This window comes from Vidua macroura, chromosome 2 (genome assembly GCF_024509145.1).
Source record: "Vidua macroura isolate BioBank_ID:100142 chromosome 2, ASM2450914v1, whole genome shotgun sequence".
Lineage (NCBI taxonomy): Eukaryota > Metazoa > Chordata > Aves > Passeriformes > Viduidae > Vidua > Vidua macroura.
This window is the reverse complement of record NC_071572.1, coordinates 100,443,987-100,457,354: the sequence shown is the minus strand read 5'-3', so window position 1 is coordinate 100,457,354 and position 13,368 is coordinate 100,443,987. Positions and strand designations below refer to the sequence as shown.

At 42.0% G+C, this 13,368-nt stretch overlaps 1 protein-coding gene across 2 annotated transcripts in view; it reads right to left on the bottom strand.

Annotated features, from left to right (window-relative positions):
* LCP1 (lymphocyte cytosolic protein 1) overlaps window positions 1–10,454 on the bottom strand; it is a 29,147-nt gene extending 18,693 nt beyond the window's left edge. For both annotated transcript variants that reach the window (XM_053971593.1, XM_053971594.1), the window contains exons 1-2: window positions 10,281–10,454; window positions 828–917 (exon numbers count right to left, since the gene is read on the bottom strand). In XM_053971593.1, the coding sequence (XP_053827568.1) occupies window positions 828–894 (67 nt within the window). In that variant the 5' untranslated portion in view covers window positions 895–917; window positions 10,281–10,454. The remainder of the gene's footprint in view (window positions 1–827; window positions 918–10,280) is intronic.
* Between the last annotated feature and the right edge of the window lie 2,914 nt (window positions 10,455–13,368).

Here is a 13,368-nt window from a genome sequence, read left to right as displayed (position 1 = left end):
TGGGGTAGAAACTAGATAATCTTTAAGGTCCCTTCCAAGCCAAACCATGGTAGGATTCTGTGATTTGCCTTGTCAGTGCATTGGGTGTACAGGACACTCACAGGGACCAGATTTTTAAAATTGCCAGCCTAAACTACTGTGTGCTCAGAAATCAACCAACCACCACCTGAATCAGCAAGGATGACTGATGAGTGCATAATCCAGCAAGGCTGATAGAAGTTAAGTGAGCTGTGAGAAGCACAAAGTCCTTTTCTTAGACTTTGGGTAGACAGTGATGTGACTTTAAAGGAGACAAATCAGATGAGATGTCTAAAGGTTTGGAAAGAAAACATACTGTAGAAATATGAAAGGGTTTGAAAGGGGCTTGAAAGGTGATTGTGAAGGGATTACAAATTTTTTATCCATTTGCGCATTTGTCCTCTCCACACTCTTCCTTCCCATAGGGAATACTCAATTTACATTAAAAAAAAAAAAAAAAAAAAACCTTTTTGTCTTCCAAATAAGTCATCGTGAATTAACAATATTCTTGGGAAAACACTTGAGAATATTTCCAACATGGTTTGCTGTACAGCTGTTGAGTTTTTTCATAAGACCTGCTGGAGCTCCACCTCCCCTCTCTGTAAGAGGCCAGTGCTCTGCAGTGAGCTGATGTGGTTTCATCTTGGAGGCCTGCAGTGGCAGGAAAAGGACTTTCTGTGGTTGATGTGACAGAACAGATCAGTGCTAGAGCAAACTCCATTTCCTCACAGCTGGTCAGTCAGACCATGAGAAAAGAGCTAGCCACAGGTTCACACTTCAGCAGTGCCTTTGCTGTTGGCTGTACTCACCAACTTTGCTGAAGGCCTCCCGGAGCTCTGCCATCTCCTCCTCGGAGAAGTGTGCTGTCGATGCCATCCTTACTCCTGTGAGTGGCAGGTCTGCAAGAAGAAGACACTTGTGTCATTTGATGCTTTAGGGGTTTGCAACTGTGATGAAACAGAGAGGTTTTCGCTCGGTTTTCAAAGTTTTGGAATAGCTCGCCATAGCTGAAAATCCAGCTCCTCTCTGTATCCTGAAATCAAGTGAAGGGATAAAATCCTTTGTAGATGAGATACAATTCCATGTCCCTCCTGTTGTTTTGTCTGTCCCTGCTCAAAATTACAACAGTTTTATTTATACTAATTTAACTGGAATTAAATCCTTCCTCTGCTGACTTTCATTTCTCATGGAAAAAACTAAATTTTGCTGGTTCTTGTTATTCCCCCTAGAAACACAATTCACCAGTCATTTCTTCAGCAGGGCTCTGGGCTGGAGCCAGAGTCTCAGGGGAATTTGCACCAGAGTCTCAGTGGTATTTGCACCACTTACCTTTGGGTACCTAATGAGGAGGCTGCTCACCCTTACAAGGTGGAGGGATGGAGAGAAGCTCCTTCACAAGGTGCTCAGAGCACCTTCCCAAAAGTCAGCTACTTCTCTCCCTGGATATGTGGGGAGTTTAAGGATTTTCCTCCCAAGGAGCCTAAATTAGTGCCTGAGGCTGGGTGGCTTTAGGAATGTGTGGCCAGAAGGAGTTTTCCTGCCTTTCCTCTCATCAAAGATATAAAACAGGAGCAAGGATTAAACTTTCACTTTACAGGCACTTTCCTTAATAACCAGGAAGGGAAAGTCTGCTTTCTTTTATGGCATCATTAAATACACTGCCAGAAGATGCACATTATCCCCAACTGCTTTTTCATGCACCTACTGTCCCTTGCATATATTCATGAGGAAACTGTTCAGGAGACAGACTATCTATTATTCTATATTTGTGAGAATGACTATAGTGTCCCATGTCTCTTTAAGTATTAATTAACCAAACAACTATTTAAATAGAATAGAATGGAAACCCGAGTTAATCCTGGGAAGTGGTTACTGTAGATACAGTAATCAAATGAGGGGAAAAAAATCAGAAATATGCCATTCCCAAACTAAAATTCACACTGCATAATTTAAAAAAAACCCTCTAGATTTGCAATAGCCATCTGTAAAAACACAGAGTTATGTACAGCTTATCTGGGCTTCAGAGTCAATGCTCTGCAGACCTCATGCATTGATTCATTGTGTCTGTGAAAACCACTGTGGACATGGCTTTGAAATAGTCCAAAAGCAACTCATGTGGTTAACTTCTTGTCTGCTGTCTCCCAATAGTATCATGCACCCTTCTCCTGCCTAATCACTGTGGTTTAGGATGAGGACAGCAATAAAAAATTACGTTAATTCACTCCGACCTTGATAAATAGAGAAGTGCAGCAGAATCCATAATGCCACTACTCTTACAGTTGATTCTAGCCACCATATTTTCAAGGATCACCTTTAAAAACCCTAATGATCCACTAGCAATGTGGGTTATATATGTTAGGGTAAAGTTAGATCCATAGTCTTCCCCGTCCTGGTATATTTCCTGCCTCTGACTCCTCGCTGCCAATCTTTTTCTGTTGCCTGCTGTGTGTTTTTAGAAATTGTGGGTTAACTAAAATGCACCTGGACACATGAAAATCCTACACTATCAGCCAAAAAGTCCATATTCCACTGCAAGGTCATTCCTTCTAGTCCAGTCACTTGATCAAGTAATATAATTTGCAACACAACTTTTAATAGCATGAAGACTGTTCTAGGCTTAAGAGGTAGGAAACACTACAGGTTTTTGCCTATAACATTACTTTTGCAAAATAACCTTGAGAAAAAAACTATCACCAACATAAAATGGCCTCTTCCAGATTGCATAAGAAGTTATGAGCTCTGATATGTAATTAAGTAATCTGTTAAATACAGAGAATCCTATTAATATACATATGTTTACATATGTGGACATTTATACTAATAATAGGATGAAGAGCTTTGCTGTAATGACCCCTTTTGACTTATTTTGGCTTACTTTCAGTATTATCTACTGTTGTGAAGGTAACTACACTTAGCTGAGCAATCAGATTCATCTCAGGTGCACACCAAGAATGAGGACTGGTCCTCCATCACCTGAGGGATGGTCACTGCCTGCTCCAACACAACTGAGCTTCTCCTACAGTTTCACCCTTATAGCACCTTTTGACTTCAGGCTGTCAGTTCCAGTATCTAAATCCACTGGGTGTTGCTAATTAATACCCCACTGTAGTTTCACAACAGTGAGATTCAGAAAGGCACCAGAATTTTCAGATTAAAGGCTTCAGAGTTATTCCCAACAAAAAATCACTGTCATTTCTTAAACTGTTCAAGTAGGAAAAACAAAACATAGGGAAATCAAGTGAGTAAAAGCCCCAAGCTTTAGCAAAATACAGCAAAAAAAAAGAGGAAATTCCCTTTCAAAAAGCCACCTTTCCGTATTTAAAATGCTTATTTTGCTTAAATCATTAAATGATAATATTTAGGCACAGAGAGGTGTAAAATGCTTCTGGATAGTAGTGGGAGAGGTCAGGCCCAATATTTTTTACTGATTTAACCAGCCAAGAGCAGAGCCATGTGCTTCTAGGGTTCAACCTCTTTCAGCACTTCACCATCCCCCATGCAAACTGAAAATACTTCGGGCATCCCATGAAGAGGGCATCCAACAATCCTGGGTGAATAGTCCAATTACTGATAACTCAAAAGGCATTGTAAGCACACAGGGCACTGCTCCACTCCAAACTGTTTGCAAAATCAGTATGACCAGGCAAATGCAGAGAAAAAATGCAGAGGATGATTTAAGAGCAAAGGAGAATATGTGTATGAGAAATGATGAGCAATGTGAACAAGTTGAAAGAGCTCCTTTGGAGGGAGCATTTGTTGAAGAGCTGTCTGAGGAAGGAGCAAAGGAAAAACCAGCTAGTGAGAACCAGGCAATGGCTTTGAGCAAAGTGATGTGTGGCCAGAAGCAAAGAGAAAAGCTGAGCAGGGGAGAGGTTTGGCAAGACAGAGGGGAGTTTGGTATAAACTGAACACAAACAGCTTAGCTGTCAGGACAGATGAGATATTGAAGATCAGCAGCAGCTGGGAGGAAGGATCTTGAACTTGGTGTGATGGAAGATCAGTGAAAGAACTGAGGTGTCTTAGGGAGAATGAGGTGAAAATCAGCACGTGCTTTGATGCTGAGGCAGGATGCTGAGGAGGGGAAGACACCTCCCTGGGTCAGAGCAAGAAAGGCAGTGGAACTGCCAACGAGAAATAAATGGATGGCAGTAAACATTCAGAAGGAAAACAGAAAACTCTCTGAGACAGTCTGAGATTCAGATGGCTTCAGGACATCCGGATTACAACATTGCCTGGAAGCAACACTTCTTTCTAGTTTGGCAAGCAGCATAAACCCACTATTGCCAAAGCAAAACATAAAGTTGTGCAAATACACTCTTTCCTCCTCAGAAGACTGCTGAGTTACCGGTTGATGTAAAAAAGGGAAGATGTTCTCACCTAAGCTGCTGAGAATACAAGCAAACTGGTACCAAAAGAGCATCCAACAAAGCACTCCCTTCCCTGCCATCATTTCCAAACCAATATGTCACAGCCATGCCCTAAAGCTTCCTTTTATTTGACCTTATCCTTAGAAGAACCTATGACCACACTAATGTTTTAAGAGATCTAATAACAAACTATTTTTAGACTGGAATATAAAGGAAGAACTAAAATAATCTTAAACCTGAACATAATTGCTAAATTGAAACACAGTGATATTGATGTTCTTTCATTTTCTTTTCGATTTTGAAGCCATACTCAGAGGAGCTGCCTGGCTATGCATTGCATGGCAAAGTGTACACCCACCATGCACTATAAATAATAAATGGCAAAGCCATTAAAACCTCAAGGTTTCCAAGACTTGTATAAAATGGTTACCTTGACTGATACTTTTCTCCACTGCTCTGGTGTTTAAGTTTTGTTGCAAGCAAGGCAGTGAAGACCTTGAAGATGTGAAATGGCACTTTATGGGTAGACATAAAGTTGTAGCTTTCCCCAAAACAAAAAAGCACATTTCATGGGACAACATTGGCTTTCACAAACACATTTAGTCAGGAACAACTTAACTGTGAATTTGGTGTCAAGAAAGTCAAAGACACTACTAAAATTTACTCACTTTCTACCATCAGGGCTTTGCTTTGTTAATGCACTAGGTACTTTATAATTATATGTTAACTTGTCTAGCTGTTGGAGAGTGACATGACACATGTTCCCTGGCATATATAATTTTCCTGCTATCTTCTCTTCAAACTTGTTTATTTTTTTCTGAAAGTGATGAAATAAGAGGCACTGGCTGTTGCAAAACACAGCTGTCAGAGTTTCATAGGGCAGTGTGAGACTGTCCCCCTGCACGCACAAAACTCTGCCTTTCCCTTTGCCAGAGCTCATAGCTCTAGCTCCTTTTCTCTTTCTTATCTCACTTACAAATTCAATTTCCAATGTCCAGCTTTCTGTAAGCTACATTAGACTTTCTGCATTAGACTTTCCCTCCCAGCTGACATCAAAGAGGCACCCCCAGCAATCCTCCCCCAAGGCACAGCCTGCCCTGGATCATGCCATCAGCAGGGAGAATTGAGAGAAGAGTCCTTAGAATTGTGCAGAAAGTCTTGAGACAGATCTGAAGCATCTTGAAGGCCAGAAAAGTACAAGGGAAAACAAGAGTATCTTGGACATATTTGTCCCATATTTGTTGCACTTTTGCATACCTGCCTATTCCTGGTCACTCTTCAGAACACCCCTGATAGGATATTCCTCCCCAGAAATATTTCCCTCTACCTTTCTCTCATAAGATACCACACATAAGTCTATAAATCCATATGCATTTCTATTCAAGTGATTTGTCTCAGCTGATCCTACAGTGTGGAGGACTGAGGAGGAGACGAGAGAAGATTTTTGAGTTAGATTCTGATTCTTTTTTTCTGGAGACAAGTTTTTGCCATTTTCTTTGTCACTAAAGAGTGAGAAAAAGATAAACTATTCAGTAGATCTCATGCTGAAAGAAGAATCAACGCTACAAAACTACATCAGTGTGACCTAGAAGTTCCTCAATTTGAAAGTTTCATCTTGTGCTCATCAGCAAAAACCTTCAACAAAAATGTAGCAGGCAAAGCCATCTTGTTGACGATCAGCCAAACATGTTCTTTAGCACAATCCAGAATAGTTTATCTCTCAATTAAACTTCAGTCTTAGCATATTTGCTGCTACCATGATTTTCTCCTATATATTTATTATTAGCTGTTATTTTTCTTAGAGCTCTGATCAAAATAATGTGCTTATGTCACTGCATCAGCAGGGTGATCATACTGCACCCACAGCAAAATAGGATAGTAGCTTTAATGCTGAATTAAAGTGAGCTGCCAGTGATCATTCACAGTGATAGCTTTGGGGTATCCAGCTTTCTTAGACAAACAAACAATCCCATTGATGTCCTTTATTCTTGTTTGGTGTCACAGCTTCCAGGCAGACTGAGTGGATTTTTTTTTGGTGACAGCTTTTTTCCTGCTCATGATGTAAGATGAAAACTAGAGTTCATATCTCTCTTCCATGCTGGTGAGTTACTCAGACAGCTCCTCACCATGGCTGACAATATCAGCAAACACAAACACATTTGGAACTTCATGCCAATTAAACATATTTCTTACACAAGGACTTTGGAAATCATTGAAGAAGCACAAACTGCAACATTTTCAAACACATGAGGTGGTTCATTAAAAAAAGTTTGTTTTTCATGTTGGGCATGTTGGGCTATGACACTTTCCTTACTGAAATAACTACAGATAAATAAGAGTATTTTTCAAATTTCCTCAAAGATGCCAAGCTTAATTTTAAATCCTAAAGTAGACAGAAACATACTTTGCTCTGTTAGCAATGGGTAACTTGGATCACAGTACCTTCAGTTTGGGTGGCATCTTGCTGTTTAAATCAGCATTCAAGACACTGAAAGGAGTCTTTCTGAAGATATGGCAAATACTTCCTCCCTAGTACATTACAAAGATTCATGATTTAGCCCACAATAAATGACAATCTTTGCCTCAAAGACTGATGCCTGCAACAGCAAATCTTACCATGTATGTAGACACTGGGTTTATTAAGATGTTGTGCTTTTATCTGGTCTTTTTCTTATACAATTTGAAAAAAATACAGAGAAAATATATTTATCACTGTTTGGAAAGAACACAGTGATGCCCATGAGTTATTTGTTTATGTTCCATTTCATAAAGGACCTTATTTGTCAGTGTGATGCCTGAGTCCTAAATCAAATACTGGTCAACAGAACTTAGGAAGGGAAAATCCACAGGGTCTGGAAAGAGATGGAGATCTCTTTCCAATATACCACTCAGTGGCAGAGAGGGTTAATCCTTCAAGGAAAATAAGACATTGAAAAAGCAGAGCTCTGAACCTATAAATACTCTCCTTATGTGTCTGGTATCTGTCAGATACATCCTACCAGGGAGACAGCATTTAGGTGCATATTATTTTTCAATCAGTGTCTGTAGAATTTTTCTTAAAAAAAAAAAAAAAAATTGATCCAGTACACGACATTTCTTGTTGGGTCACTTATCTTTCTCATCCCTTTATCAACACAGGCTAGCTAGCTTTACAGTGAGAACCTTTTTCCGTAGATAAAGGAACATTTTGATTCTCAAACTGACAAACAGCTTCAGTCATTCAACAGGTGTCCCATTTGGCATGGAAAGCCCTGTCCCACCCAGTTCCATCTTCACTAACAAAGGTGGGAGAAGAGGAGAGCATCTGCAGGGTCTGCTTTGGATACAGGTATGAGAATCTATCCCAGCTCTGCCCCAGCACAACTGGGGTGGCAGATGGCCATAAAACCCTGGACATACAGATAAAATCTTCTCTTCCTATTCCTGTGTGTTTCAGCCTGAGGGCAAGAGGTCAGGTCATGAAGTACTGACCCAAATGTGCTGTGGAAGCCTGGTAACTGATGCAAGAAAAAGACAAGCCAGCCTCTGCTTCCAGTTTGCAGAAAAACAGCTCCTCCGTGCATGGAAAATATTAAAAACATGTTCCAGCTGTAAAAAGGAGCTTTTTAGATACAAACACATACATTTGACACATACAAACACAGCATTTGACAGGTTCCACAAGGATTTATTAATCTGCTGCTGTCTCTCCCCTGCCAGGAGTTGAATTCTGTCCTCAGTTTTGCAGGACACCTCAGTGATTCCAGCGGTGACCAGGCTCTTCCACTCACAAAATCAGACCAGAAAAAGAAGAGCACATCTGAACATAGGCCTCCTTTCCAGCTGTGCTGTTGCTTGGACCCCCATCCTCTGATGGTGCCGTGATGGGAGCTGGAGTGTGCAGTGGGGAACACAAGCAGGACCTGGAGGAGCAGAAGGCACAGTCCTCCTGCTCCCCTTTCCTCTGAAGAATGATTTGGCCTTATGGCATGGTCCCCAAGCCTGGTCACTGGATGTCCCTCTCATGTCTCTCACATGCCACTCTCCTGCTTGTTGGCACAGCCTCCATGTCCAGGACACCCGAGTTGTTTCATCAAGGGACAGGAATTTATTTCCCATCCTACAGCTTTCCCCTTGGATAACGGTGGAAATGCACAGAGCATCCAACAGACCCTCCTGTACTCCATCCTGCAGCACCTAGATACTGTTTCAGAATCTTTCCTAAGTATTTTTCATTTTGATAAATATTTTACATTTTGCATCAGCATTTCACTGGAGTCTGCTGTTTTGCATGAAGGGGCTAGGTATGAAAATGAGCTACATTTCTGAATGCACTGTACTCCCCTGATCTCCCCCGTCTCCTTCCTTCCCCTTCACTCATTCTCTTCCTAGTTCTTTCATGCTTTATAAAAAACATATGGTAATGACTTTTACAGTAGGCTCTCCATCAAGATAACTCCTCTCCAAGCTACACAGCTGTTTTAAGCTGTTCATTAATGAAATCAGAAAGAAATGGGGTCAAAAACATTGACAGCAAAATACAAGACAATGGAGTGTGTGGCAGGTTCTGTGAGCAAGAGAAGAAGAGCAACACCACTAGATTTATTTAAGTACAAACATTTTATAACCATAATAATATTCAGTCAAAGCAGACACTCCAGTTCAGTTGAGGAAACAGATTCAAACCCAGTAAGATAATACAGCCCTTTTTTGACCTTCAGCTTCTGAGCTAAGTAAATCTGGACCTTATGGTCAGGATGGAAGCAGCAACTCCTGCTCATGTTACCAGCACACAGGCAGGTACTTCCCAGTCCCTCCTGGCTCTAACATTGCTTCTCTGGGTGGAGTTTCCCACCACAGAGGGGGTTTCCACATCTCCTGTGTACCCATGAGAGCTTCCCCAGCTCAACAGGCCAGACTGCTCCTGTGGGCAGACAAGAGGGGAGGAAGGAGAAACTTGCTGGAGTTTCTCTACAGGAGGGGTGTCAGGGTGTGATCTGCTTTTAGCAAGACGGCCAAACCCCATCTGCTGAGCAGCCAGCTGCATTTGCTAGAGATCTTCTTCACCTGACACCTGTAGCAGTACGAGATCAGTCAGCCAGCCTGGTCTGTGACTTTGGTTGTGATAACAAAGACGTAAAGTTCCATTGGATCCATGTTCAAACCAAATCCATGTGCCAAGGAAATCACTATATGACAAAACCAGCAAGGCCACTGCTCTTACAGGGAAGACAGTTAAGCTTGGAGGCTCCTGGTCATGATACTACCACCTAAAATATCTGTAGATATTCGCAACTCACAATTCATCTAGGGCCTGAGCTGATATCCCAAAGAAGACAAGGGACAAGCCTGACCAGATTCACAACTCAAGATCTTAAAAGGTAAATATAATGTTAGGACCACCCCATGTCACTATTTTAAAAGCAGAAGTCCCTATTGCAATCAGGCTCTATCATGAATCAGTTTTATTTATCCACTGGAAAGTAAAATTACATTTCTAAAAACCTGATATAAATGTCCTAACAGCCAGCAGATTACATTGTAAGCACTACGAGCCAAAATACATTATATTTATGAATCAGTGTTTTTCATCACTGAAATTAAAATTACCTTCTTACATGGATCCAGTCTGCAATCTAAATAATGGCTTCCTACTTTATCATGCCCTTCCAAGCCAATGCCAGCTCCAAGACTACCATTCTACTCAGCCAAAAAGCACTCTGCCAAATTAAATCTATCAAACACTTTCCTGAAGGTCAGTAGAAACGCCGTGCACAAGACTACTGGAAAATGCTTCACACTAATACAGAACCTGCTCTGTTTTTTCACAGCAGCCACAATTTCCTGTGCAGTTAAACTGCTGGGGTCCTCAGTGCGAGCAGCTTGCCAAAAAACCACCAGATGCTGTGATCTTACCTCCTGGGCTCAAGCAGTGGGTCAGAGCAACGAAGAGCTCAGCAGCTGCAAATCCAACGGAAAGAAGAGAACTTCTTAAATAAACCAAACGTCTTGTAGGGTGGAGGAACTGCAAAGCAGTTGTCACTGCAGACAAGGAACCTTCCTTTTCTGCAGTGCAACTAGGCAAGCCCAAGAGTGCGAGCCCACGACTGAGCCCGGAGAGGGAAGTGAGTGGTGACAAAACCCCATAGTGCAATAGATTTTTGTCTTTATAAGGAAACAAAGCATTCTCTGGTCTCTACCTCTTCACCTCAGTTCTCCTCCAATAAGGGCCACTGCTTTGCTTTCCTCTCACTACCGCTCTCGTTCACGGAACACACACACACACTCAAAACACTTCCTCTCTTCACTGGTAATGGTAGCCACATTTGAGACACAGAACAGTAAGGTCTGCAGTGACACCTCATCTACCAGGCAGGGCTGGCTGCCAGGCCAGGCTGGGGCAGAGTCAGCAGGCATGGAAACTCCTCAGCATCGCCACCCAACCTCTGCCAACGTTTGACTGCCCTCCCTGTGAAAACTTTTTCCATGCAAGTGGTTGGAATTTCCTTTGATGCAACTTATGACCTTTTCATTATCAGTGTTCACCGCTGACAAAAGGCTGGCTCCATCTTCTCTATAAGCTCTGATTAGGTTGGTGTAGATGCCAAGATCCCTCTCAGCCTTCTCCTCTCCACGCTGAACAAGTTAAGCCCTCTCTCCCTGTTCTCTGACCTGTTGTGCTTCATTCCAGTACCATCCTGATGTCTCCCTACAGTTTGTCCAAGCCTTTATTGAACAGGGAAGCCTAAGAAAGAACACAGCACTCCTCACACCACCTCACAACTGACACAGATTTCAAGGACACGTTTCCCAGTGCTCTGAGGGTCACATGTAAAAGTGCTCGATGGATGCTATAAACCATCTTTCAAGCCCCGAAGATGAGCATTGCAGAAGCCCTAGATCTGAAAGCATATCAAAGAGAAAAGTTATTTATCAGTCCTGCAGGGACTTTAAGAAATGTCCTGCCTTAACAGCAAGATTCTTGCCACTTTCCACAGGCTGAAGAATCATCCTTCAGCTTTTTCAAAAACTTCTGTTCTGACTTTTACCTATGAAAAGGGGCAAGTGAAAAAAATTACCGAACTGTATGTCTTTAATGAAAAAGCTGTCATTCACCAGACCATGAGCTACATGCTGTTGTAAAGAGATTCAAGGAAGCCCTTTCATGAACAAACCTCCATAATAAAGATCCATCCTTGAATCAGCATACATTTGCTCTATTCAGAGGTACGTTGAAACACTTTCCAGGCATTTTTGATTACTCACTTCTATTTTAAAAATACTTCCTCTATAGTGTTTGATTATTTGATAGGCTGTGCTACAGCTCCTCTTATTTGTTTTCTAGGATATTTTACACCAGCCTGATGGTTTGTCCCAGCTTTTTTCTTACAGACCTTTTCCAAATCCTAAATTACTTTTGTTGGTCTCTATGACATCCCATTACATGCTGCAATGTCTTTTCTGAGATAAGGAAGAGAGTATCAAAGGGACGTGTGCTCTAAATCTAACATCCTACTTGCACAGGAAAACTGGGCTGGCTGTTTCCTTACCAGATATGTTTGCTTAACACTCTTAGCACCCTCTCTAGAGTTGTTACAGCTTATGCAGAAGGTAGAGGAGCAACTCAGAGTGTCCAGCATGCTGTGTGGTATTTTATATTTGCGTGACCTAGACTGAGCTCAACACTGTGTCCTCAGCACTGATTAGATACCAGCACATCCCATAGGCACCAGCTGTGTTAAAGAAGTGTTCAAACAAGCTTGGAAATATAAGGACAGCAAGGATGAGATTTAAAGTATGATGGACTTATGAGGCAGACATAAACAAAAAATGTATTTGCCATGTGGATCGTGAATCCCTTTTTCTGCCTCATTTCAAGACCTGCTAGATTGTCACTGTAAAGCTAATAATGCTGTCTCACCAAATATTATTAAACTTAGATAGTCCTTAGATACAACCCCAGCCAAAGCCCTGTCATGACACACTATTTAAACCCTGCACTGTGCATCTTTGAAGCGTCACACACATAGCAATTTTACTGGGCAGCACTGAAACACATTTCAGTGGGACAGTGCAATAGTTATCTCTTACCTGTACCTGGTTAACTTGCACCTATGTCTGGACGTTTGTGTTATTGCTGACAATGTAGGATTCCATGAGAATGATCTCTAAAGTAATTTCTTAAACAGGGCAGGATACTGCAGGCTATTACTACAGTACTGGTTTCCTAGAAGGGTGTTGAATTGTAACTCTATAAATAGCTTGCATTTTGCCACAAAATATGCTTATGGCTAGGAACAGGCCAGCTGGTGTTAGGACAGGCTGTGCTGTGGGACTGAGTTAAATGTCCATTACTGTCCCACCTCAGAAAAGCAATACACTTGACCTACAGCTTCAGTGTTTGAGCCAAAATATCAATGCAGCTGCTTTGAGATTTATGTGCATGAAAGGTAAAAAAAAGTTAAAGGAGAAGTGGTCCTCCAATTACAGGAAAAGACATTAGGAAATATCAAAGATGATTGTCTATAAATTAATTACCATAAATTAGCATGCACTGTGTTCAATCACTTGCAGAGGAAGGACTATAATTGCTAGCAGACCATGCCCCTGATACACAGCTGAAAAGGTCAGAACCAATCTTTTCCCTGCTGTTGTCACCACTACAACACTTCAAAAGTCTTGCCCCTTATTGTGCCTGTGCCTGAAGGGCCTTTCTTTCCAAGCACTTTTGGCAGTGCTGACACTCCCATCCTGCTGCCTGTGTAATGCAGTCACACTTCACTGCAGATCAGCCAGACTGTGTCACCACGGGCTTCAAACCCTTCCACGAGTTATCTCCTCCTTGCCTCCGCTCCTGAGCCAGCCCCACAGCTCTGAATGACAGAGCATTTTCACTTCAACCTCCTCACCTGCCAACAGGCTCTCACCTTCCTCCCCTTCACCCCCACGTGCCTTGGGGAGCCTTGGGAAGGGCAGAAACTGCCTGTGTTCTCCTGCCACAAGG